This window comes from Phocoena sinus, chromosome 15 (genome assembly GCF_008692025.1).
Source record: "Phocoena sinus isolate mPhoSin1 chromosome 15, mPhoSin1.pri, whole genome shotgun sequence".
NCBI classification, from domain to species: Eukaryota; Metazoa; Chordata; class Mammalia; order Artiodactyla; family Phocoenidae; genus Phocoena; species Phocoena sinus.
Window position 1 is genome coordinate 12,589,910 of NC_045777.1, and position 25,529 is coordinate 12,615,438.

At 50.3% G+C, this 25,529-nt stretch overlaps 1 protein-coding gene across 6 annotated transcripts in view; it reads left to right on the forward strand.

Annotated features, from left to right (window-relative positions):
* PREX1 (phosphatidylinositol-3,4,5-trisphosphate dependent Rac exchange factor 1) overlaps positions 1-25,529 on the forward strand; it is a 197,533-nt gene that overhangs the window by 90,687 nt on the left and 81,317 nt on the right. For 5 of the 6 annotated variants that reach the window (XM_032604156.1, XM_032604157.1, XM_032604159.1 and 2 more), the window contains 2 exons: positions 6,254-6,358; positions 12,794-12,895. In XM_032604156.1, coding sequence (XP_032460047.1) covers positions 6,254-6,358; positions 12,794-12,895 — 207 coding nt within the window. Of the gene's footprint in view, positions 1-6,253; positions 6,359-8,729; positions 8,855-12,793; positions 12,896-25,529 lie in introns of those variants that run through there. The other variant, XM_032604160.1, reaches the window with a different exon arrangement.

Below are 25,529 nucleotides of genomic sequence, written 5' to 3' on the forward strand. Positions count from 1 at the left end.
GCATCCCCCGACAGCCCCAAAGGGAGGGGGCACCAGGGCCAGCCAGACAGCATCGGGGTTGTAAGGTGGTGACTGGGAACAGAGCTCTGTGGACAGGCTCTCCAGGAGAGGAAGGGGCACATCAGACCCTGTGAGGGGCCCTGGCTTACAGACCAGTTCACCGCTGCTGCCCAGCCAGTGGACAGTGGGGGACTCCCTCACACCCTCACCCCCAAACCCAACCACTAACTACTGAGGTGATTGCAAACTAGCACTCAGTGAACCTTCTCTTTGTGCTGGGTGCTGGTCTGAGTGCTTTACGTATATTAATTCATTACAACGTCACAACAACCTTTAACGGTGGGTGCTGTTATTATACCCACTCTACAGATGAGGAAACTGAGGCCCAGAGAGGGTAAGTCGGTGCGCAAGCTTACCCAGGCAGTGAGTGTTGGAGCCAGGATTTGAGCCAATGTCGTCTGACTCCTGGACTTGTGTTTCTCACCGTCTTACATGATAAAGTCCCTTTATATCATTATTAAGCACCTACTATGCACCAGGCACTGTCCTTGGCCCTGAGGATGGTGCCCTAAATAAGACAGATTTGCTTTTTGCTGCCATGAGGCTCCATGAGGAGGGTTAGTCAGCTGACAGAGGAGCTCGTTTCAGACGTGGACGTGGGTTTGTGAAGAATATAAAATGCAGATGTGAGGAGTGACTCTCCTTGAGGTTGTCTGAAGTTGGGAAGTCAGGGACAGAGTTGCTAGACTGAGCAAATAACAACACCCAGAATGGTGGGTGTTTGGATGAATTTGGATTTCAGGTAAGCGACAAATAATATTTTAGCATAAGTATGTCTCATACAATGTTTGGGACATACTTCTACTGAAACACGATTTGTTGTTTATCTGACATGAGCACTCAGCTGAGTGTCTTGTGTTTTATCTGGCGATCCTGGTCAGGGAAGGCTTCTGTGAGGTGGTGACGTAGGGGATCTTGGAGAAGGATATTCCACATGGAGAGGAAGCCAGGGCAGCGGCCCTGGATGGAGCAGGCTTGGTCCACTGGAGGAAGGCAGGGAGGCCAGAGTGGTTGGAGCGGAGTCAGTGGTAGAGCGAATCCAGGGATGTCATGGGGGGGCCCTGTCCTGCAGGGACTGCATTATGAGAGTTGGAGGGTTTAGCAAGAATTGGTGTGGTCTGTGTTAGGTTTTAGCCTCTTCACCCCACAGCTGTGTGGACAGGCGAAGATAGCTTGTGGAAAGTGACCTGAATCTCATACTCCCCTCCCCACCAGAGAGGTCTACATGGCCAGCTCCTTCCCTTCTCCAAGTCTCAGTCTTTGTGGGTGTGAAATGAGTGGTTGGGAGCAGATGGTCTCCGTGGAGCTAGTGTCACCCCCTGGGTACTGTGGACGGCAGCCACCACTTCTGACAATCCTCGAGCTCTCTCTGGGGGCTAGAGCCTCTCCCCCAGCTGTCCCCAGCTGGCAGCTGTCCTCTTCTCCTCCCTCACAGCCCAAATCCATGGCCACACGCCCCCCATCCCCACAGTCTGTGTGTGCACAATGGTTTGTCCATTTCCTCCAAGACAAACAAGCAAAGCCCCACGGGGCGCCCCTAGGAGGAAATTGAACGCTTGGCCTCTTAGCTGTCAAGGGTAGCATTTCCACATTTGCTGCATCTTCGGCCTGCGATGCAGCTGGGGTTGAGCTCAATGAAAGGAGATGGGAGTGATGAAACTCGGCATGGTTTTGAAGAGGGGTGTTGTCATTTACTAAACTTAACTTCTCCAAGTCTCAAGCCTTCTCCCCTGCCCTTTTCACAGGCTGAAGGAGAGGATGACATTACACAGTGTGTCAGAGAAGGGGCTCAGGGAATGAGGAATGACAAACCTGTGGCGATCTTATGACTTATTCCCCTCTCCTGCATCCGTGGCAGACATTGCTAGTCAATCACAGCATTCTCCATGGGGTTCCAGAATTCTTCTCACTAGTGTTCCAGACAGCAGTACTTATTGATTGGGGTTGGCATGTGAGAATGAACAGATTTGGCTGTGCTTCTTGGTCCAAGCCCTTCATGGTACAGATGGAGATGAACAGGGAGACGGTCATCACACCAGACTTGGGTCCATGTTTTTCATTTTCTTCCCCTTTTAGAGTGTGCATATATTAGTACTGTCTTCACTGCGAGTGACAAAAACAACTCAAATAGGCTTAAAAAAAAAAAAGGACTTTATTGGCTCCTACAAATGAAATATTCAGAGTGTGGTGACATCAGGTATAGCTGAATCCAGGACCCCATATGATGTTTTCAAAACTTGGCTTTTCTTTATCTCTAGGCTCTGCTTTCCTCTGTTTCGGCTTAATTCTTAGCGTAGTGGCAGAGGTGACCCTCAGCAGTTTCAGGGTGACAGTCAGCTAGCTTAGTAACAGAAGTTCAAAGAGAGCTTCTCTTCACAGCAGTTCCAACCTGAGTCCTTAAGGGCTCTCACTGGCCCAGTTTGGGTCGCATGGCCATTGCTGCCAGGACCGGGAGCTCTTTGATTGGTTTGGCCTGGGTCACACGCTCACGCATGGTGCCTGGGAGTGGAGTGGAGTCAGTGGGGTCAGAGTGTAGGAGGCAGATTCCCCAGGGGAAAAAGTGGGGGCTGTGACCAGAACAAGGGGGAATGGATGCTGGGTGGGTGAAACAACACACGGGCCAGCGAAAAGCTGAGGCTGCATTGCAGTGCACCAGGGTTGTCCGGAAGAAACGTGGAGCTGGTGTGAGGGTCTCGGGCACCACTCAATTCCTCCCTCTGCTCTCTTGCTTCATTCATCAAATATACATGAGGCCTGCACTCTGTCTGGGACTTCAGTCCCCACTGGCCATAGCCGTGACCTCATCAGTTTGCAAAGCCTGCCTCCATGGAGCTCATGGTCCAGGGTGTGGTTGTGGGGAGGTGGACAGTGCAAGAATGAGAAATCAGATATACCAGGAGGCGAGAGCCACCACAGTCCTCAAAATCTGCCTGGTGCCTTCCCTGGTGGCCTTCCCCCGACCTAAGAGTCCACTCAGCTCCCTTCCTCCTGACTCTGCCTGTCTCTTTTTTACCATCAAATCCTACCCATCCGGGCTTCCCTGGTGGCGCAGTGGTTGAGAATCCGCCTGCCAATGCAGGGGACACGGGTTCGTGCCCCGGTCCGGGAGGATCCCACGTGCCGCGGAGTGGCTGGGCCCGTGAGCCATGGCCCATGAGCCTGCGCGTCCGGAGCCTGTGCTCCGCAACGGGAGAGGCCACAGCAGTGAGAGGCCCGGCCCGCGTACCGCAAACAAAACAAAACAAAACCTACCCATCCACTGTCCCACCTGTCCTAGATGGATTCACCAAGGGGATGATGAATTTGCTGAAATAGTAACCATGGTAATAATAGCAACATCGACAACAGCAATAACAATAGCGGCTAATGGTTAAGGAGCCCTTACTATGCACTGTTTTACGCGTTTACTATGAATTCACCTGATAACCCTCACAGCGACCTTATGACGGGGAGGTCGTGACTGTCTATAATTTATAGGCACGAATGCAGAGGCTCTGAAACATTACGTGCCTTGCCCAAGGTCACAGAGCTGGCGAGCTGGGGAGTCGGGCTGTGAACCTGGGTGGTCTGGCTGTAGAGCCTGGACTTGCGAGCTGGGGAGTCGGGCTGTGAACCTGGGTGGTCTGGCTGTAGAGCCAGGACTTGCGAGCTGGGGAGTCGGGCTGTGAACCTGGGTGGTCTGGCTGTAGAGCCTGGACTTGCGAGCTGGGGAGTCGGGCTGTGAACCTGGGTGGTCTGGCTGTAGAGCCAGGACTTGTGAGCTGGGGAGTCGGGCTGGGAACCTGGGTGGTCTGGCTGTAGAGCCTGGACTTGCGAGCTGGGGAGTCGGGCTGTGAACCTGGGTGGTCTGGCTGTAGAGCCAGGACTTGCGAGCTGGGGAGTCGGGCTGTGAACCTGGGTGGTCTGGCTGTAGAGCCAGGACTTGCGAGCTGGGGAGTCGGGCTGTGAACCTGGGTGGTCTGGCTGTAGAGCCTGGACTTGCGAGCTGGGGAGCCGGGCTGGGAACCTGGGTGGTCTGGCTGTAGAGCCTGGACTTGCGAGCTGGGGAGTCGGGCTGTGAACCTGGGTGGTCTGGCTGTAGAGCCTGGACTTGCGAGCTGGGGAGCCGGGCTGGGAACCTGGGTGGTCTGGCTGTAGAGCCTGGACTTGCGAGCTGGGGAGTCGGGCTGGGAACCTGGGTGGTCTGGCTATAGAGCCTGGACTTGCACTTACGAGGCTGATGCTGATTGTAGCCATGGGGGCTTCGGTGTCTTATCTGGGAGCTGTGCTAATAGCAGGGCCTCTAGGCTCTTGGCTGCCGAGCCGGACATCAGCGTGGGGGTTAAGAGAGGTCGGATCCTCCTTCTGCCACTCCGCTAGGTGTGAGACCCTGGGCTCATGACCTTTCACTGGTTTCCCATGTGTGAATGGGTTGAATACCGTGATGACTGGGTCAGGTTACTGTGAGGTGGAGTGAGTCTACCCGCACGCATTCCAGGAGAGCAGAGGGTGGCGTGTCCTAACTGCTCAGTACATACTACGTGTTGGCCGTCGGCTCTGGCTGTGGACACTTCGCTGCTCAGGGCATCTGCTCAGATGGTGTACACGGAGCCCCAGGGGGAGCTGGGCCGGGTTGGGGTGGCTTACTGATTCTGAAACCCATTCTCTCTCCTCGTTGGTTTCCTCTTTCCTGCAGCCACCCACCGGCAGGATGACTGGGGGCTTGTGCAGAAGCAAGACGAGCTGCTTACTTTGCAGACCCACCTTTTCCTTCCTTAGCTTCTTGGGGTCTCCTGGCCACCCCCCAGCCCAAGGTCAAGGCCCTTCAGCCACCTTCAGCCCTTCCTGTCCTGCAGCCTTCCCCAGGACATCCTTGTTTGGGGTTTGGTGAGTTGGAAGGAGGTGTTCTGTGAGCCTTTGGGAACTGAGTATGCTCAGTGGAGAGCTTCCTGCTAACTAAGACGGCTCCTGTCCCTTTCAGTCCCGGAAACCCTGACTGATGGTTACAGACCTGGTGACTCACGGGTGACCTCTAGGCTGGAAAGAGTCCAGCTTTGGGCTCAGGGGTATCTGGAGGTCAAGAGAACTATCCCCCTGCCTCAGCAGTGCCACTGCTGTGTGGCAGTGACCAGAGATCTACTTGTTCCCCCAAATTCCCGAGTCTTATTTAGACTCTTCTGGTTCATATATACAGGGCATTGCACCTAGTAGGTGTGTAGAGTTCATTCATTTAGTAAGTATTTATTGAGGGCCTACTGTGTGCCAGGCATTGTGCTAGGACCTGGGGACACCTCAGTGAACAAGAGGATGTGGTCACTGCCTTCAGGGAGCCGACTGCCAAGTGGGAAAAGACAGATGATGAACAAATAATCTGGATAATTCCAGATTGTGAGAATGCTATAAGGAAAATGAAGACAGGGGTGGGGGGATGATAGAGTACACCTGAGTGGCCACTTTAGCTAGGGGTCATTTGAGGAGGTGGCATTTGAGTTGAGACCCGAATGCTGGGGAGTAGCCAGGCTTTGGGCAAAAGTGTTCCAGGTAGAAAGAACAGCAAGAGCAAAGGCCCTGAGGTAGGAACAGGCTTGGCAAGTTCAAGGAGCAGATAGAAGGCCAGTGAGATGAGATCAGAGAAACTCAGGGTCACATTGTCTGGCCCTTGAAAGGTATAATAAAGTGTTGGATTTCATTCCTAGTGTAATAGAACACCACTGGAGGGTTTTAAGCAGTGGGGTGACACAATCTGACTTGTGTGTTCATTCTAAAGACATTTATTGAGCACTTCTTGTATGCTGAAACCTCACCTATTAAATCATTTAATTTCAGTAACAATCCCATGACTTAGGGCCTATAATTAACTCCACCTTAACAGATGAGGAAACCAAGGTCAGGTAACTTGCCCAAGTTCACAGCTGGAAATGCACAGCCAGGGTTCAAGCCCAGGCTGCCTGGCTTGAGTCTGTGTACTTGACCCTGGGCCCTGCTGCTTCCTGAGAGGTTACTGGGTGCAGAACTGGGGCAAGAGTGGAGGCTGAGAGGCCTGTAGTAAGTGGGAGCGACTTCATGTGAAATCCCGCCTGCTGGGTATGTCTCAGGGTCAGGGTGTGGGGTAGGCCTTTCCTCCCAGGCCTGCTGGCCCAGCTGTCCATACATCTCAGAGCGTCTGCCTTCCTGCCATGACCTGTCTCCCACAGGCTCTGTCCTTGTCTTGCAGAAGGACAAGTTCTGCGTATATGAAGAATATTGCAGCAACCACGAGAAGGCCCTGCGTCTGCTTGTGGAGCTGAACAAGATCCCCACCGTGCGGGCCTTCCTTTTGGTGAGTTAACCATTGCCCCTGCTTCTCCCTTCCTCTCTGCCTCAGCCTTGCGAATCCACACAGACCCATGGTACCTGATCCCTTCCTCAGCTAGGGCAGTCTGTGTACAGCAGGTATCGCAAACATTTTCTGTAAAGGGCTAGATAGTGAATAATTTTTGCCTTTTTGCATCATACAGCCCTGTCATCACGACTCTACTTTGCTGCTGTAGCATGAAAACAGCCATAAGTAATGTGTAAGAAATGAGCATGGCTGTATTCCAATAAAACTTTATGTATAAAAATAGGCATAGAGGGCTGGATTGGCTCTAGGGCCAAATTTGCCAATTCCTGTTTAAAGTAATGATCCTGATAAGACTGATAACAATAGTATTAATAATTGTATTCAATATTATTCATCTTATTTAATTATAAGTGAAAGAAAATCTGGTTAAAATTGGCTTAAGGAAAAAAAAAGATTTACTGGTTCACTTTCTTTGGAAAGACCTGAGAGAGCTTCAGGTACAGCAGAATCTGGGTGTTCCAGTGACATCATCAGGAGTGTGTCTCTTGGTTCTGCTTTTCTCACCTTGGCTCCATTCCCAGGCAGGCTCTCCGCATGTGGTGGCAACGTAGCCTCCAGTGGCTCCACGCTTATACCTCTCCTAGCCGAGCAACTCCAGGATAAAGAGGGCTCCTCTTTTCTAATGGTAACAACAAAAATTCTGGGTCTGATGCTCATTGGCTCAGCTTGGCTCAAGACCATATCCGTGAACCAGTTGCTGTAGACAGAGGGATTGGCTGGTGCTCGGATCGGTCACTTCTCGAGCTGGAGGGCGGGGTCAACTCCATTCATACTACAGGCCCTAAGGCTGTGGGTGGATCCCTAAAGGATGTTGGTTTGCACTTGTGGAAGTAAGTTGGGAATGGATGTTGGTCAGGCAAAACCACAGACACCCATGATGGTCTTTCCTACAATCGCACCATTCACTTGTGTATAAAACGGGTTCTCATTTGTGACCTCCTTGGAGCTTTACCAGCTGCTGTCTGTTGTGTTTGAGTTGAGGTATTCATTTGTCTGCCTTACAGACATCCCAAGTAACAGTGGTCTAAACAAGGTAGACATTTATTTCTCTCCCATGTTAAGAACGTGGAAGTAGGCAGTCTGGGGGTGGTATGGGGGTCCCAGTGTCAGGGGCCAGTGCCCTAGTATGTGCCCTCATCGATATGGTCTAAGACGACTTCTCACCACTTCCACACTCCAGGTGGTGGGATGCAGGAAGGGTGGGAAGGAGGGCCTGCCCCTCCCCTTTTAAGGGCACAGTAGGAAGCTGCACACATCTGCTCAGATCCCATTGGCCAGAACTTAGTCACGTGGCCACACCTAGCTGCAAGGGAGGCTGGGAAATGTAGGCTCTATTCTGGGCAGCCCTGTGCCCAGCTGAAAATTCTTTCGCTTTGGAAGAAGAAATACATTCAGGGACACTGCATAGCCTTTGCCGCAGGTGGTTTTGACGACTCCAAAATATTAAGTGACTTCCTGAGAGTACATACTTGAAAAGTGATCGAGCTTCTCATGGGTTCCAGTCTTCCTCTTTCGCCTCCAAATTCCCTGCTCATTCAGTCACAGACCACCCACCCCCTGAGCCCCCATGCTGTTTTATTTCCCAGTGGCACACACAGAATTCAGCACACAAAGGTAGAAGAGTTAACTGCCACGGCATGAGGAGCCTTAACCGTGTGCCCAGAGAGCTAAACTATATAGTACAATTCTTTTTTTTTTTTTTTTTTTTTTAGTACAATTCTTAATTGCACTTCTCCCTAATGCACAGTCTCCAAGAAAATACTTCCAGGATCTTGATTCAGAATGTGTGTTTCCTTCACCAGTGAGTTCGTGTTGCTTGGCCCACTTCCAGTGAGCATCTGAGGCAGGGGAGCTTGGCCAGCTGATCGCCACCTTTGTCTCAAGCATCTTAGGTGTTCAGGACTGGCGCATTTTGTTGTTGGTATCTGCATCTTTACACTTCTGGTTTTTCACTTATAGTCGTAAGAGTCTGGGCACAAAGCAAAGGTAAGTCAGGTAGTATAAGGTCACACACGTGGCCACGTTTCTGTGGTTGGCCCGGGACTTTGAGGCAGCACCGCTCTGCGGTGGTCCTTCTGCCCAGGCTTGGGCTCCCTGAGTCCCACTGTCTGGACTCGGCTGTGTCTTGGGAGGCAGGAAGATGCCCAGGAGGTGTTTGCAGGGGTGCGGGAAGGAAGCGCTTCACTTCTTCTTTTTTCCTTCCTCTCTGTCCTGCAGTCTTCCTGGTAGGCCAGGCTGCCCTTTTCCTGGCAGCAGCTGGGCTGGGCCAGATTGGGCAGGGGGAGGAGGTGTGGGGTGCCAGCACACACGCCATCTGTCTCCCTCCTTGCTGGCATCTCCCAGCTTCTGGCCACCTGCAGAAGAGCCGTCTCGAGTGTATTATGGGATGTTAAGGCATTGGGAACAGACACAATCTGGCTTTCCATTCATGAGGTACTGTACACTACAGAGAGATGGGGTGGGGACTTTGTCTTTCTGTGCCTCAATTTCTTGTCTATAAAATGGGGATACTTGATTCATTTATTCATTCAACAGCTTTGTTTTGAGCACCTAGCAAGTGGTAGGGATCGTTCTAAGTACTGGCGATATAACAGTGACCAAGGCAAGAAAAGTCCCTGCTCTCATGGGGTGGCCATTCTCGTAGGGGGGACTTCCGTGGTATGTCTCATGGCATTTCGTTCTCTGCAGGAAATAAAGTGAGTTAAGGATGGCAGGAGATTTGAGCAAGTTTGGGTGGTGGCTGCTATTTTAGATGGCTCTTTGGGAACACAGTGTCTTAGGTGACATTCAAGCAGAAACCTGGATAAAGTTAAGTGAGAGAGGCAAGGAGTATCTGGAGGGAAAGCATTCTAGGTAGAGGACCTGCGAGTGCAAAGGTCCTGAGGTCCTACTGTGTTTGAGGAATAGCAAGAAGGCCAGGGTGGCTGGATTGGAGAGTATGAGAGGAAAAGTAGAAGGACATGGGGTCAGGAAGATTGAAAGAGGCCAGATAATGAAGGAGCATTTAGACAATGGGACGAATCTGAGAGTTTCAGAAAGCTTTGTTATTGCCATGTAGCATACTTGTGACGAGTGTACTCACAGCATAATGAATATTCGCATATGTGTGCACCCATGGAACCGCCCCCTGAGATCAAGATTTAGAACACTCCACTCCAGAAGGTTCACTCCAGAAGGTTTCCTGTGCCCTTTCCCAGGCATGCCCCTCTGTGCAGCCAGAGATAACCTCTATGCCGATTTCTCTCACTAAAGGTTAGGTTTGCCTGTTCTAGGATGTTTCACGAATGGAATCACACAGGAGGCTTTTGTGCCTGCCTTCTTTCACTCAACGTAACGTCTGTGACGTTCGTCCAGGTTGGAGCGCGTGGCAGTACTTTCGATAGAATATTCAGTTTTAGTCTGAGTGGGATGGCAAACTGTGGGAACCAATTTGCATTTTAAGCGACTCCCCTTGGCCGTGTGAGGGTAGGAGCAAGGAGACCAGGGTGGAGGCTTGTGTGAGTTTCCCAGGGCTGCTGTGACAGTGACCACAAACTGGGTGGCTTAAAACAAAATTTATTCTCTCACAGCTCTGAGGCCCGACGTCTGAGATCAAGGTGTCAGCAGGGTTCTGCTTCCTCCGAAGGCTCCCGGGAAGGGTCCTGCCTTTCCTCGTCCAGCTTCGGGTGGCCTCACGCGTTTCTTGCCTTGTGGAACCAGAACTCCAGTCTCCGCCTCCCTCTTCACACAGCTGCCTTCCCTGTGTCCTGTCCTCCTCTTAGAAGGACACGGAGCCTGTTGATTTCAGACCCACCCTAATCCAGAATGAGAATGACCTCATCTTAATTGGACTAATTATATCTGTAAAGACCTTATTTCCAAATAAGGTCACATTCTGAGTTTCCGGGTGGACATGGCATTTGTGGGGACACTATTCAACCCACTCTGGGGCTGCTGCAATGGTCCAGGCGGGAGATGACGGTGGTGAGGGTGGGGCGGTAGCGCTTGGAGAGGTGGTTGGATTTACACAGAGTCCGATTGTCCAGCTGACACGATGTGCCATGTGGTTGGCTTTGGGGTATTAACGAATGGGAAGAATCAAAGATGTCTTCAGGGCTTAGGGCCCAAACAACTGGAAGAATGGAGGTACAATTTCCTGAAATGGTGAAGGTTGGGTAGGAGCAGGTAGGAGAGGTAAATTTAAAAATTCCCTTTTGTGGAATTCCGTGGTGGTCCTGTGGTTAGGAGTCAGCGCTTTCACTGCCGAGGCCGGGTTCGATCCCTGGTTGGGGAACTAAGATTTCGCAAGCTGCGGGGTGCGGCCAAAGGAAAAAAAAAATTCCCTTTGGGATGTGTGAGGTTTAAGGATGCCTGTTAGATGTCTAGGTGGGGATTTGGGCCTAGAATTAGAGATGTGAGTCTCGGGTTTTGGGAAGGGAGGGGCCAGGCTGGAGATAGAAAGCTGAGTAGTTTCTGCGTAAAGGATGGTTAAAGTGGTGAAAGTGATGGGTCTGGATGAGGTCAGCGGGGAAAGAGTGTGGATGGAAAGGACGACCCAGGGGCATGGCTGCCATTAGGAGGTTGGGAAGAGGGTGAGGATGACACCTCACCTGAATCAATTCTGTGAAATTAGGATGGTTTAAAGAGAGGATTCTCCAACGTTCTTCCCATAGTGCCTGGGGCATAATATTAGAATAGTGAATAGCTCTGTGTGTGCTTGCTTTTTTTTTGTTTTTTTAAATGAAAATCTAGGGTGTTTGGGGTGAAGAGGAATTGGTGGCTGTGACAGTCCTGTGAAAACTTCTTGATCCTGGACAAAGAGACAGGCCTTTCTCCAGCCAAGCCCTGGGGGCGTCTGGAAAGCACACCCCACTCCCAGGCTCCCTCTCTCTGCCTGGAGCTGACATCATCAGGGCAGCTTGTGGGGAGCGCTGGCTTGGAGGACAAAGGCCTGAGTGTGAGCAGTGTGGGACCTGGCACATCCCAGCTGCTGCAGCCCTGATCCCCCGTCTGTGCCAGGGCTGGATGTGGGGCTGGGAGCCATGCAGCTCCTGCTAGAGCAGGGACCCAGGGTCCCTGGGACTATTTCTCTAAGGAGAGGGTCCCCAAAGATCCCCGAGAGGCAGAGGACTTAGCTCTGAGACTTGGGCCAGTGCTTCTGGCCTCTGAGCGCCAGTTTGCGCATCTGGAATAGGGATCTTGCTTATTCTAGGGCTGTGAGGATGAACTTTACCTATGGGTGAAACGCAAGGCACAGAGCCTTAGGCCTGGTAAGCACACGGTCTTATTTTACCTTGACTATAAGCAGGGAAATCGTCTGCTTTTTTGGGCAGTTCCCCAGTGCTTGGAACTGTGCCCAGCACATAGTAAGCATACAGTGTGTATTTGGAGGATGAATGAATGAATAAATGATCGGATGGGAATCCACTTTCCCAAGAGTCCCGTTCCATTTCCATTCTGCTAGCACGGTGTTGAGGCGGAAGGCTGAGACCCCTTCATTGCTGGCAGCTTGTTCATCCATTCACTAGTCCATTCATCCATTCATTAGTCTGTTCCTTCATTCATTCATACATTGGGCACACAGTGAGCCCTAGGGACCCAGGACTGTGAGGGGCGTGGTGGGAGACCACAGACATGTAACTCGGTACCCTTCTTTCCCATGCATGACTTTCGACTTCACTACGGATAGGTTCTCCATAAACAATGCCTAGTTTTGTTTTGTGTGTCATTAAAAGCTTTATGTAAATGGGTTCATACCATATGTATCCTTTTGTTTTCCTTTTGTGCTCAAGAGCGTGTTTTCAAGGTTCACCCACATGGCTATACATAGCTTTAGTTCTCCCGTTTTCACCACTGCGTGGTGTGGAAATGTGCTGCAAACGTTTTTCATTCTCCAGTTGATGGATATTTAGGTTGCTTTCCACTTTTTGCTGTTTCAAGCAAGACAGTTTTGAGTGTCCGTGTTCCTGTGTCCTGTGCATGTGTGTGTTTCTGTAGAATGAGGGTTGGCAGACTTTTCTGTAAAAGGCCAGATAGTAAATATTTTAGGTTTTGCAACTATAAGGTCTTTGTTACAACTACTCAGCCCTCAGACGCAGCCGTGGACGTTATGTAAACAAATGGGTATGGCTGTGTTCCAGTAAAAATTTAGTTGCCAAAACAGGGAGTAGGCAGGATTTGGCCCACGGGCAATAGTTTGCCAGCCTCTGATACAGGCTTTGGGCTGGGTTGTAGAATATACACAGTTCTTCCTCCCCTAGGTATTGTTAAGCTGCTTCCAAAGTGATTGTCTGTAGCTGCATTTTGAGAGTGCTTCCCATGATTATTTGAGGGTGGCCAAATTCCTTTGCTGTCCTTGGTGAGTTCTAACGAAGGTCTCCTGTCCCTTTTCAGAGCTGCATGCTCCTGGGAGGCCGGAAGACCACGGACATCCCTCTGGAGGGCTACCTGTTATCTCCTATTCAGAGGATCTGCAAGTACCCCCTCCTCCTCAAGGTGAGACGTTCCCCCTGTTCCTTTCCCCTATTTTGAAGCGACAGAAGATTCAGCTTTGCCTGGCTTAATCAAAAAAACATAAAACTTGTTAGTTCAGGTAGCTGAGAAGTTTAGGGGCAGCATCGGTTTTGGGCCAGGCTGCATCCAGGCCAGGACCCTGCCTCTTTCTCCCTGGTTCAATTCCGCTTCCCACCTTTCAGCTCTTATTTTCAGCATGGTAGCAGATGGCTGTAGTTACTGTGGCTTTGCACTCTCACAAGTTCAAAGACAATGGGAAAGAGTGAGCCTCTCTTCCAGTAGCTCTGACAAAAGCCCTGAGAGTCACTCAGGCTTTGGTCATCTGTGGCCAGGAGAGTGCAATATTAGGAATGCTTTGGGCCTGAGTCATGTGCTTCAATTTGAACCAATTACAGGAAGCCTTTGCTTGTGCTGTTTGCCCTCCTCTCATATGCTTGGACTTGCGCTCTACCCCTGATCCAGTCACTGTGAACTGGGTAGTGTTGTGCTTTGATTGGCTGAGATACGGTCCAATGACAGTGAGCAGGGCAGTGTCGTGTTCTGATTGGCTGAGACCACAGTCGGGTGCTCCACCCCTGAACCAATCAACCCTGAGCAAGCCAGCTCTGATTGGCACAGACTTGTGTCATGCGCTCCCACCAGTCACTGGATCCCACAGGCCAAAAGTCCAGTGATGGAGAGAGAGGGGCCTCCTCGCCCAAATCTGGGCTCTTGGTGGAAGAGGGGTGCGGGTGCAGATGCGGGGGGACAAACCAGGGCCATCGCCATACCTGATGTCTCCCTCCCCGCCCAGCCACATTTGACTTGGTCTTGGTCTTGGTCAGGCAGACCAGGGGAAGATGTGCTGCCTGCGGGAGGGCCCAAGAAGTCTCGATCCTCAACTTCCGAGTCAGCTTCCAGGCAGATCTCCAGCTGGGTGCATGGCTCTGCCGCCATCCACTGCTTTCAGCCCAGGCTTTTCCGCCCTTGGAGATGGTGGCCGTTGGCGTGAGCCTGCCCTGGCTCCATCCTGAAGGCTTTCTGTCTGACAGCTGTTTCCTGGGATCCCTGCTGGTGGATTAGTTTGGCTGGTGGTGCCTCATTCATGCACCTGCGCACTGGGGCCACACGCATCTTTGCTCCATGAGCTGAAAGGGAGAGGGGAGGGGAAAGGTACTGGGGATTCTTGAACTTGCCTTTCTGCTGGAGACGGTGTTTGGCAAGACCCTCGTGGGGGCCATCAGCTCTGCCTGTGAACACAGGCCTTTAACATGGGTATCCGTGGGTGGTGGGACCCAGCTCTCCCTGCACCTCCTCTGGCCTGCTGCTGTTGATGCCTCCCAGGGAGCTGAAAGAACCATCTGTAGTTGTTCTTGCAGCTGCTTTGATCCCCAGACAGGTGTTGGAAATGCCGTAAGTAGCTCAGCTCTTCATCTTGGTGCTGAAGAAGCTCCAGGTGGAACTTGTAAATTGGTAACCTGTGGACTGCAGTGGACCCGCAGATGTGCTTCACTTGATTCGTTTGGTGTGTTTTCCATACTTGAATCAGCTGCCGGCGTTTAAGAGGTAGTATTCTGCAGTGGTTTAGGGCAGGGGTTGGCCAAACTGTGGCCTGTGAGCCAAATCCAGCCCATGGGCTGTTTTTGTACAATCCGTGAGCTAAGAATGGTGTTTATACATTTTTTTAAGGGTTGTTAAAAAAGCCCCCAAAACAAGCAAAGAAGAATATGTGACAGAGACCGGCTGTGGCCAGCAAAGCCTAAAATATTTACAGTCTGGCCATTTACAGAAAGAATTTGCTGACCCCTGGATTGGAGGCAGGCTTTGCAGTCACAGGCTGTCTGGGTCTGAATTCTAGCTCTGCCATTTACTGGCTGCTTAACCTTGGGAAAGTCACTTCCCTGGGCCTCAGTTTCCCTGCCTGTAATACAGCGTTTGTATTAATAGTACTGATAGGGTTGATATGATGATTAAAGATTTATTTGCTTAACTCTTACAGCAACTCAGTGAAGTAGGCACTGTGATCAGCCCCACATTAGAGATGAGACACAGAGGCACAGACAAGGGAAGTGGCCCGTTTAAGGTCTCACGTTAGGTAAGCGGGAGGAACCATGATTGGAACCTGGGCAGAGTCTGATTCTAGAGTTCTGCGCCCTAACCATCAGGCTACACTGCCTGTTGAGAAGCACTTTGGAGAGTTAAGCCGCCGAAGTGCCGGGGTGTCGGGGATGCTGACTTTCTCAGTTCTCTAGGTGGGGGTCTGGGAAGGTTGGTGGCCTTGTGTTTTGTGGCTTGGTGGCCAGTTTGCTCCTTCTTTCCTGGGCTTCAAAACCTTGAATATCTGACCCATTGGAAGAATCACCAGCTACAGCCCCAGACCCCAGCCAAGGTTCCCTAGGTACAAACACTTTGGTTTCTGGATCTTGGGAAAGTCTGGCATCCCAGTGGCCGCTTGGAGTGGCAGTTTCCGTAATGTATTGTAACAACCAGTGGGGCTGGACCCGTATGTCCTGGTGGACTCTAAGCTCTCGATGTGAAGTCCAGGTGTTTCTGAGGCCTGCTCAGCCCCAGGGGCCACAGTCTGGCCTGGTGAGATTCCTGGACTCTGGCTTCCCAGGAGAGGAGAGAGAGAGAGAGAGAGAGAGAGAGAGAGAGAGAGAGAGAGAGAGAGAGAACCCCGCGTGCAATTGATGGAGGAATAACTGCCCACAGGAAACAATGAGGAAGCAGAGCTGTGGGTTTTCCTCCAAACCAAAGGGCTGTTTACACGTCCCGTTTCCTCCATCTCCAGCTGTGTTTTTCTGGGGCTTAGAGAGCACTGGGGCACCTGCCAGCAGGGCCTGAGATTCCTGTGGGGACGTGCCACACTCCCCACCCGACAGAATTGCTCAGAGTGTCCTGGCCTTTGGCACCCGCAGCTGGAATGTTTGCATCAGAAAACAGCTGGGATTGAGGGGAACTCTACGTACCCCTCCTGAGTTCCATTTTTCTGTCACATTTTCCAGTGGATTTTCAAAGATGATCCTATGAGCCTGGGGCAGCTGAGCCCGAACCCTCAGTCCTGCCCACACCCCCACCGATTCTGACGCCCTCGCAGATGTCCCTGTGACCCTCTGAGCCCCATTGTCTGAGCTGAACTTTGAACTGAGTAGGCGAACAGGGTCGAGGAGCCTGGGTGGGAAGGGGGACGAGGAGAAAATGAAAGTCTCTTTGGGAATAGCCCCCAAAAGCTGACCTTGAAACATTGCCTAAGAATAGCCATAACGTTCTATTCCAGCCTTCAGCCCAGGTCTGGGGTAGCCAGTTGGCATTTGCAGGCTTTGCTGAGTTTTCCATCACCGTTTCCCAGAAAATGATTCGGGTTTGGGGTGACGCCCCTGATGCTCAAATGGCAAGTGCCCGAGGGGAGACCCACTGTCACGGACCCTTTTAGTCATCGCCTGGTGACGTGCAGATCTTACTGGCACGCGCACCAGCTGCTGGCACGGCTCAGGGCCACGGTCGTGAGCAAGACAGACCCAGTGCCTGTCCCTTGGACCTTCAGTCTCGGACTGGACCCACAAGGGCCTGGTATGTAATGGAAGCGGGTTGAGGCCGGCAGGGGGCAAACAGGAGGGGCACATCTGTCTAAAGGGGCAGCTTCCCCTCCAGTCCCCTGTTCCCTTTGTCTCCTGCCTCTCTGACCCCTTGCTTTCAGTCTCCTTTGCTGATTCCTCACCTTCCAGGCCTCCAAGTGTAGGTGGGCTCAGTCCATGGGCCATTTTTCTATCCAGATTTGCACCTGCGGTGGCCTCATCCATTCCATGCCCCACCCCCCTTTTATCGTATATTCCAAAGTTGTGCGACCATCACCACAATAATTTTAGAACATTTGCATCACCCCCGAGAGAAACTCTGGATCCACGAACAGCCGCTTCCCTTTTCCCTCCTTCCTACAGCCCCCGGCAAGCACTCATCTACTTTCTGTCTCTGTGAATTTGCCTACTCTGGGCATTTCATATGAGTGGAATCATATAATACGTAGCTTTTTGTGTCTGGCTTCTTTCACTTAGCACAGTGTTTTCAAGGTTCATCCATGTTGTAGTATACATCACCACTTCATTCCTTTTTGTGGCGGAATAATCTTCCATTGTGTGGGTATACCATGTTTTGCTTATCCATTCATCAGTTGATGGGCGCTTGGGTTGTTTCCACTTTCTGGAGATTATGAATACTGCTGCTGTGAACATCCACGTAGAAGTTTCTAGGTGGACATCCCCATGGCTTTAGACCCCATCTCTGTCCGATGACTTCCAGCCTGGACCTCGCACCTAAACCTGGTCTTGTTCTCCTGCCCACTTGACTTCTCCGCTTGAAAGTCTCACAGGCACCTTCTACCCACCATATCCCAAAGCAAATGCTTGGCTCTCCCCTTCCCCCAGACCTGTCTCCCCTCCCACCTACCGCCTCGCCCTCATCTCCGTAGATGGCCAGATCAAACATTCTGGGCCCAAACTGGGCACGTCCTGGGAGCCATCTTCTGGGACAGCAGCTGCAGAGGGGTTGTGTCAGGGATGCTTTTGCAGGATCTCTGCTCGGGGTATAGCCTCGGGACCCTGCATAGGCTCCAGTGTCTTCTGTGCCTCCCACGTCTATCTGTGGGTGATGCAGCTGTCACCTACACACAGTGTGAGGACCTTGCCATTTGGTTGTTACCTCTGTCTCCTTGGCCGTCAGGAGTGTGGTGCCCCTGGGGATGGCCCGTGGTCCATCACTAAGGAGGTGTCGGCATCAGTTCTTGGTGCAGGGGGATGACTGGGGAGTGGTGTGTTTCCCAGGGTGTGGGACGTGTACCGCTCACAGCTCACCAAAGGGTTTTAGGTGGCACAGGAGGAAACTTTACGTGGGGTGGGTGGTGGGAGAGGGGAGAAGATGACACCAAGCACAGTGAATCACACCGTGAGACTGGTACTTTCGTAACAGATCTCTTGCAGTCTTCCTGATTATCTCCAGGTGGGGAGCCACAGTGGGTGCTGCACTGTCTAGGGTTTTTGGAGCCGTTCATTCATTCACCAGCCATTGAGCAGCTATTGTATGTCAGGCATTATAGTAGGTGCTGGAGATACAAAGTGAACAAAAACTGCCCAGACCCCTTCTTCTGTGGTCTGACATTCTACTGGGGGGGGTAGAAACAGACAACAAATGAATGAATAGGAAATGTGTATACTTGTTTAGATGGCATGAATACTATGAAAAAAGAAAATCAGGGTTAGTAAGGTCCAGGAGTGATGGATGGAGAAAGTGACATCTGTGCCAAGACCTCAAGGAGGTGAGCAAGGGGGCTATACAGGTACCTGGGGGAAGAGTCTTCCAGACAGAGGGGTGAGCCAGTGCAAAGGCGCTGAGGCAGGAGTTCATCTGAGGAACAGTGAGGAGGCCTGTGTGACCAGAGGGGAGGACCTGAGGGAGAGAGTCGGGGAGTGAGGTTAGAGAGGTGGTGGGCCCGGATTATGTGGGGCCTTGTAGGGTCTTTGTCTGCTCTGAGTGAGGTGGGCACCGTGGGAAGGTTTTGAGCAGAGGAGGGACAGGATCTTAGTTCTCACGGGATCCCTCAGGCTGTTTGTGGAGAAGGGGCTGTGGGGTGATGAGGGTGGAGACGAGGGGTGGGGAGACCAGGGAGGCATTGATACGAACGAGTGGTCCAGGCAGGAGGTGACTGGACCAGGGTGGTGGCAGTGGAGACAGAGGCATTTTATGAGAACCGCCTCTTCATGTCATTTGCTCATGTTCTGTTGGATAGGTGTCTTTAGTGTTGATTTGCCGGAGTTCTTTCTCTTCATTCTGGCTACCTCGGGTCATCTCTTTGGAATTCTTCTCTGACCCTGATGTTACGAGGTGAGTTCCTAACCTGCTGGGGATCTGGCATTGTTGCTGTCTTGCCGAGAAGGCACAGGAAGTCACACGTCTCTTTTCTGTGGCCCCCTTTGCCCCCGCTCTCGTCTTCCCCCCCAACCACAGTGCCTGCCCTGCATCTTGCCTTTTGGGCTGAGCGCTGACACCTTGCCCACAGCTGCTTCAGCACCTCTGACTGCACCAGCCCCAATTCAGGCTCTTTCCGTGTGGTGAGCAGCAATAGCCTCGGGCTGCTCGACTCCCTCAGGGTGGGGGACCCGCTCTCTCCTCTCCGTTTCAAAGCCAAGCTCCAAAGCCTCCCAGACCACTCTTCCTCGGAGTCCTGCCTGCATTCTGCTTTCTGCCATGCTCTGCGTGATGGTTAAGAGTCTAAGTTTGAAAATCCAGCTCCACCTCTTCTTAGCTGTGTGACTGAGGGCAAGTTGCTGAACCTCTCTGTGCCCCCATTACCCTATCTGTAAAGTCACTACCTCCCAGGCTTGCTGCAAAGATCAATGAGACAATGCCTGAGAAAACCCATGAGAGCACTTTGCATTTTACTAGGTATAGTCGGTCATGCTTGGTAAATGTTAGCTACTCTAATAATGTAGTGATTTTTATTTTTATTGATCCCAACTCCTCCTCTTATTAGTATTACCTCTTTGAGAAATGACAAACTCTCTGTGCCTCAGTTTGCTCTTCTGTCAAATAGTGCCTTATCATTGGTTATTGTGAAGATTAAATGAAATAATACCTATAAAGGGCTTATAAGTGCCTAGTAAGTATGAGCTATTTTTATTGTCTCAAAGTCCGTTTTGTTCAATATTAATAAGCTACCATAGGTTTCTTTTGATTAGTCTTTTCATGATATATCTTATTTCATCCTCTTACTATTAACAATTCTGTACCCTGAGATTTTTTTTTTAATTATTTTTATTGGAGTATAGTTGCTTTACAATGTTGTGTTAGTGTGTGCTGTACAGCAGAGTGAATCAGCTCTATGCGTACATATATCCCCTCTTTTTTGGATTTCCTTCCCATTTAGGTTGCCACAGAGCACTGAGTAGAGTTCCCTGTGCTCTACAGTAGGTTCTCATTAGTTAGTTATTTTATACATAGTAGTGTATATATGTCAATCCCAATCTCCCAATTCATCCCACCCCTCCTTCCCCACTGCCACCCCCATCCCCATACCCGTATATCTGTTCTCTACGTCTGTGTCTCTATTTCTGCTTTGCAGATAAGTTCATCTCTGTCATTTTTCTAGATTCCACATATAAGCGATATTGTACGATATTTGTTTTTCTCTTTCTCACTTACTTCACTCTGTACGACAGTCTTGAGGTCCATCCACGTCTCTGCAAATTGCAATTTCGTTCCTTGTTATGGCTGAGTAATATTCCATTGTGTATATGTACCACATCTTCTTTATTCATTCTGTTGATGCACACTTAGGTTGCTTCCATGTCCTGGCTATTGTAAATAGTGCTGCAGTGAACATTGGGGTGCATGTATCTTTTTTTTTTTTTTTTTTTTGCGGTACGCGGGCCTCTCACTGTTGTGGCCTCTCCCGTTGCGGAGCACAGGCTCCAGACTCACAGGCTTAGCGGCCATGGCTCACGGGCCTAGCCGCTCCGCGGCATGTGGGATCTTCCTGGACCGGGGCACAAACCCGTGTCCCCTGCATCGGCAGGCGGACTCTAAACCACTGCGCCACCAGGGAAGCCCGCATGTATCGTTTTGAATTATGTTTTTCTCCAGGTGCGTGCCGAGGAGTGGGATTGCTGGGTCATACAGTAGTTCTGGTAGTTCTGTCTTTAGTTTTTTAACGAACCTCCATACTGTTCTCCTTAGTGGCTGTATCAATTTATTGATACCTTCCCACCAACAGCGTAAGAGGGTTCCCTTTTCTCCATACCGTCTCCGGCATTTATTGTTTGTAGAGTTTTTGATGATGGCCATTCTGACCGGTGTGAGGTGATACCGCATTATAATTTTATTTGCATTTCTCTAATAATTAGTGACGTTGAGCATCTTTTCATGTGTTTGTTGGCCATCTGTATTGTATCCTTAGATTTTAGATACTTCTTTAGTAAGCAGTATGAAGTTAAAGTTTTAAAATCTGTCCTGTCAGTCTCTATCTTTGAACAGGAGAGTTTATTTAGTCTACTTATATTTATTGATATATTTGATCTTGTTTCTACCACCTTTATAAAATATTTAAATTTGTCCTCTTTTTTAATGCTTCTTTTTTTCCACCTTTCTTGCTTTATTTTGGATAGTTTTAGTTTTTTTGGTTTAGTTACTCTTGTTTTCTTCCTTCCTTTCTCCTTCCCTCACCCCCTTCCTTCCTTCCTTTCTTTTTTTTCTTCTACTAAATTGGAATTTAAAACTACCACTACCACCATCATTATCTCTCCCAATTTTACCCTCTCCTCTCTAGAACCTGGAATTGGGAGTGCAGGATGTAGACTTTTGCAGTAAGGTGTGCTAGGACCTCCTTTGGAAGTTGGATATAGAGTCACTGCATGTTGGAGCCCCACCACTGAATGTCAGTAGATACCAACCCAGGGTGTCAAACACAGGTGCCTGCAGGGCAGGTGAAAGAAGTGAGTGAGTAGATTGGATGTAACCCAGTGGGTTGGGATGGGGATTGTGACAGACTATACAGCACACAGGTCCCGTCTATGGGGTTGGCCACCAGTCAGGTCAGCCAATTGCTGTTGTCCGGTGGAAACACAGACCAAAGGTGGCTAGAACTTCTGCTTTGCTGAGAGAGCCTGGCAATAGCATTTGGCCCGCAGCGTCTGGATTGTGACCCAGGCTCTGATCCAGTCGTGCACTGTGTAGCCAGGAGACCAAGGCTCGGAAAGGGGATGAGACTTGCCCAAGGTCACATGGCATGTCCTCATCAAAGCCAGAACGTGAACTCCCAGAACTGAGCCCTCTTCCTGCTGTCTCCCGCCATCTCTCCAAGTGGAAGGAAGGAGTTTTTAAGACCCATGAGCATTATTTCCTTTCCCCCGTTAATTCCTAATCCAAGGGGCTACAGTTTTCAACCTGCAGCAGGGGCTGGAATTGTTAAAATCGGAAATATATTGTCATGAAATATATTTCATATAATTGGCACGCATGGAGGTTTTCTTTACCGTGCCAGGCAGCTTTTCAGTTCTGGGTTTTCATGGACTTACAGATGTTTTTCGTTTCTTGTTTTTTTTTTCTTTTCTTTTCTTTTTTCTTTTTCTTCTTCTTTCAAGTGGTGGTGGGTCTTGCTAGTGCCTCTTCATTTGCATCTTGCTGTCACCCTAGACAGGGCATGCAGGGACCCAGAACTGAAATACTGGGAAGTCTTGATAATGAGATCAGAGCTTGGCTTCCTGAGCTTTGATGGTGGTGCCTTGGGCAGAGGTCTGTGGACAGACCCACAGCTGGTGCAGGATCAGCCCCTCCTGGAGCTGGATGAGGTGTCCCCAGAAAGTGGGTGTGCTCCATGGGATCCAGCCCCCACTGGTGACGTTCCCATCCTCAAGGCTGCCTTTTTCTCTTTGTAGAGAAGACAACATGACTTTCTAACCACATGTCTCCTTTTGAGCCTCCAGGAGCCCCAAGTCACAGCAAGTAATGGGTATTGTCACTTCTTCCAGTGACAAATCCAGCTGTGTTTTCACTCTGTGGTTTTATGGATCCGTCTCCTTATGGCTGCATCCAGGAGCTCAAATGATGCCAGCGAGAATCAGGCTCTTCCCATCTGCTGGCTCAGATTTCCTCTGTGTCAGCTTTATTCCTGGGAGGCTCCCTTCTCATGGTGGCAACGTGGGCCTCCAGCAACCTCAGGCCTGTGTCTGATGAGCACGGCTGCCAAGGGAGAAGAGAGTGTGTTTTTCCCGAATGTCCCAGGGCTCGTTGGGTCAGCTCGGATCCCACAGGGATCAAACCTGCAACCGTAGCAGAAAGCATGGAGTCCTAACCACTGGACTGCCACGGAGTTCCCCACTATGCTCTCCTTGAGCTGGTAGCTACGGCTGGGAGATGGAAGGCCCTCGAACACGCCCTGGGAGCTGGCCGGGAGTGGCCTCTCTTGGACTCCAGGACGGGAGAGAGGACAGGGGAAAACTGGGGTCCCATCGCCTCCCTGTCTCGTGTCCTCTGCACACCTGTCTTCCTCTGCCTCTGGGCCCTGTGTTTTTCTCCTGGTCCTTTTCTGAATCTCAAGCAAAGCAGAGCAAGAAAGGGGGAGTTGGCTGCAGCTACGTTTCCTTGATGCCCGGTTTGGCCTGGAGTTTGAGGCCCAGTGCCCACACCTCCGGGGACACGATGGGGCCGCACAGAGCGGACACCAGCGGGCACCCTTTTGGTAAATGTGATGGGAGGGGAGCGGAAGTGGTGGGTTCCTGTGCTCTGACATCCTCTCTTCCAGGAAGCCCTCACCTCGAGCCCTGCTTGCAAAACCACACGGGGCTGGCAGGACGGATGTTGGGGAAAGGTTACCCAGCCTGGCTCTAGAGGGGCTTCCGCTGCTGATTCGCTGGGTGACCCCCGCACTCCCCCTCCCTTCTCTGCCCTCAGTGTTTTTAAGGAATACCCAGGGCCTGCCCCTGTTCAAACATTTCGTGTTTGTTCTAAAGCCTACTTGTGGGGGTGTTCACGCCCTACCGGTACTGTTTCTGGAGGGGCCTGTGGATGTGGTGAGGTGTCTACCAGGCCCTGCTTTCTGGCTCTGTGGCCTTGGGCAAGAGGCCTTGCTTCTTTGTGCCTCAGTCTCCTCACCTGTAGAGTGAAGATAAAAACAGTACCTACCTCTTTGGGATGATTTGAGGATGAAATGACTTAAGAGACTGAAGTTTGGAACAGTGCTTGGTACACTTAGTAAGTGCTCAAGTGCTAGCTATCATGATTACTACTATGACTACAACTTTTACTGTTATTATTACTAGAAATAATAGTAAATGTAACAGCTATGATTAGTATGGAAATAATTATGATGATGGTAAATATTGTGTCCTTACTGATTACCAACACTTTTACATTCATCATTCCATTCGATCCACACAACAACCTTAGGATCTGATTGTGATCCCATTTCACAGATGTGCACACTTGGTCCACTTGGACCCTCTGAGGTCTTGCAGGTCCAGAGGGTTTCTTCTTAGTTTTGTGGTTCTCCCAAGATTCTTAACAAGCAGCTTTTGGGTTCCTTCCAGAAATACTGTTCTCAGGGTCAAGCCCTGTAAGTTCATGTAGCTGTTCCACCTTGGATGCGGATTCCAGGGCTTTCAACACCATAGTCTGTCTCTTTTGAACTTGACTCTGTTGTAACTTATTAAGACATCGTGTTAAGTTCTGAACTGGGCAGGAGCCTCCTCACCTCCCTCCTTTTGCATGTGAGGCTTTTGTAGTGCAGCTCAAGCTTCCATTAATTTTGAAGATACCCATATTTTATGCTTGTCTGGGGCTGACTGGGGACACCTTTGGGATTCCGAGGTCCTTGCAGTCTCTCTGGGATTGTGAAGCAGTAGAGACTCTGAAATACAAGGAATGGAAAAACTAGCTCAAACAGGCTTAAAAAAAAAAAAAAAAAAAAAGAGCCCATGTAACTGAAAAGTAAGTGGCTAGATGGTTTCGGGTGTGGCTAAATCTGGCTGTCATTAGGGAATTGCCGAACTCTTTTCCAAAGCTGCCGCACCATTTTATATTTTCTCCTGCACTGTGTGAGCATTCCAGTTTCTCTCCATCCTCAAGAACACTTGTTATTGTTTGTCTTTTTGATTATAGCCATTTTGGGGGGTGTGAAGTGGTGTCTCATTGTGGTTTTGTTTTGCATTTCTGTAATGACTAGTGATATTGAGCATCTTTTCATGAGCTTATTGGCCATTTGTGTATCGTCTTTGGAGAAATGTCTGTTTAAATCCTTTGCTTATTTTTTAATTGAGTTGTCTTTTTTTTTAATCAATCAATCAATTAATTAATTAAATTTTTGGCTGCGTTGGGTCCTCGTTGCTGTGTGTGGACTTCCTTTTAGTTGCGGCGAGAGAGGGCTACCCTTTGTTATGGTACGCGGGCTTCTCGTTGCGCTGGCTTCTCTTGTTGTGGAGCACGGGCTCTAGGTGCGTGGGCTCAGTAGTTGCAGCACGTGGGCTCAGTAGTTGTGGCTCGCGGGCTCTAGAGTGCAGGCTCAGTAGTTGCGGCGCACAGGCTTAGTTGCTCCGTGGCATGTGGGATCTTCCTGGACCAGGGATCAAACCTGTGTCCCCTGCATTGGCAGGTGCATTCTTAACCACTGTACCACCAGGGAAGCCCTGAGCTGTCTTTTTGTTAAGTTGTGAGAGTTCTTTGTATATACTGGATGCAAGTCCCTTGTCATATATATAATTTACATATTCTGTAGATTGTCTTTTCACTTTCTTTATAGTCTTTGAAGCACAATGTTTTAAGTTTCGCTGAAGTCCAGTTTATCTAATTTATTTTTAGTTGCCTATATATTTGGTGTCATATCTAGTAATGCTTTGCCTAACCCAAGGTCAAAAAGATCTACACCTTTGTTTTCTTCTAACAGTTTTATAGTTTCAGCTCTTACATTTAATATTTATTTTTGTCTGTGTTGGGTCTCCGTTGCTGCGCACGGGCTTTCTCTAGCTGTGGCGAGCGGGGGCTACTTTTCATCGTGGTGCACGGGCTTCTCATTGTGGTGGCTTCTCTTGTTGCGGAACACGGACTCTAGGCGTGTGGGCATCAGGAGTTGTGGCACGCAGGCTCAGTAGTTGTGGCA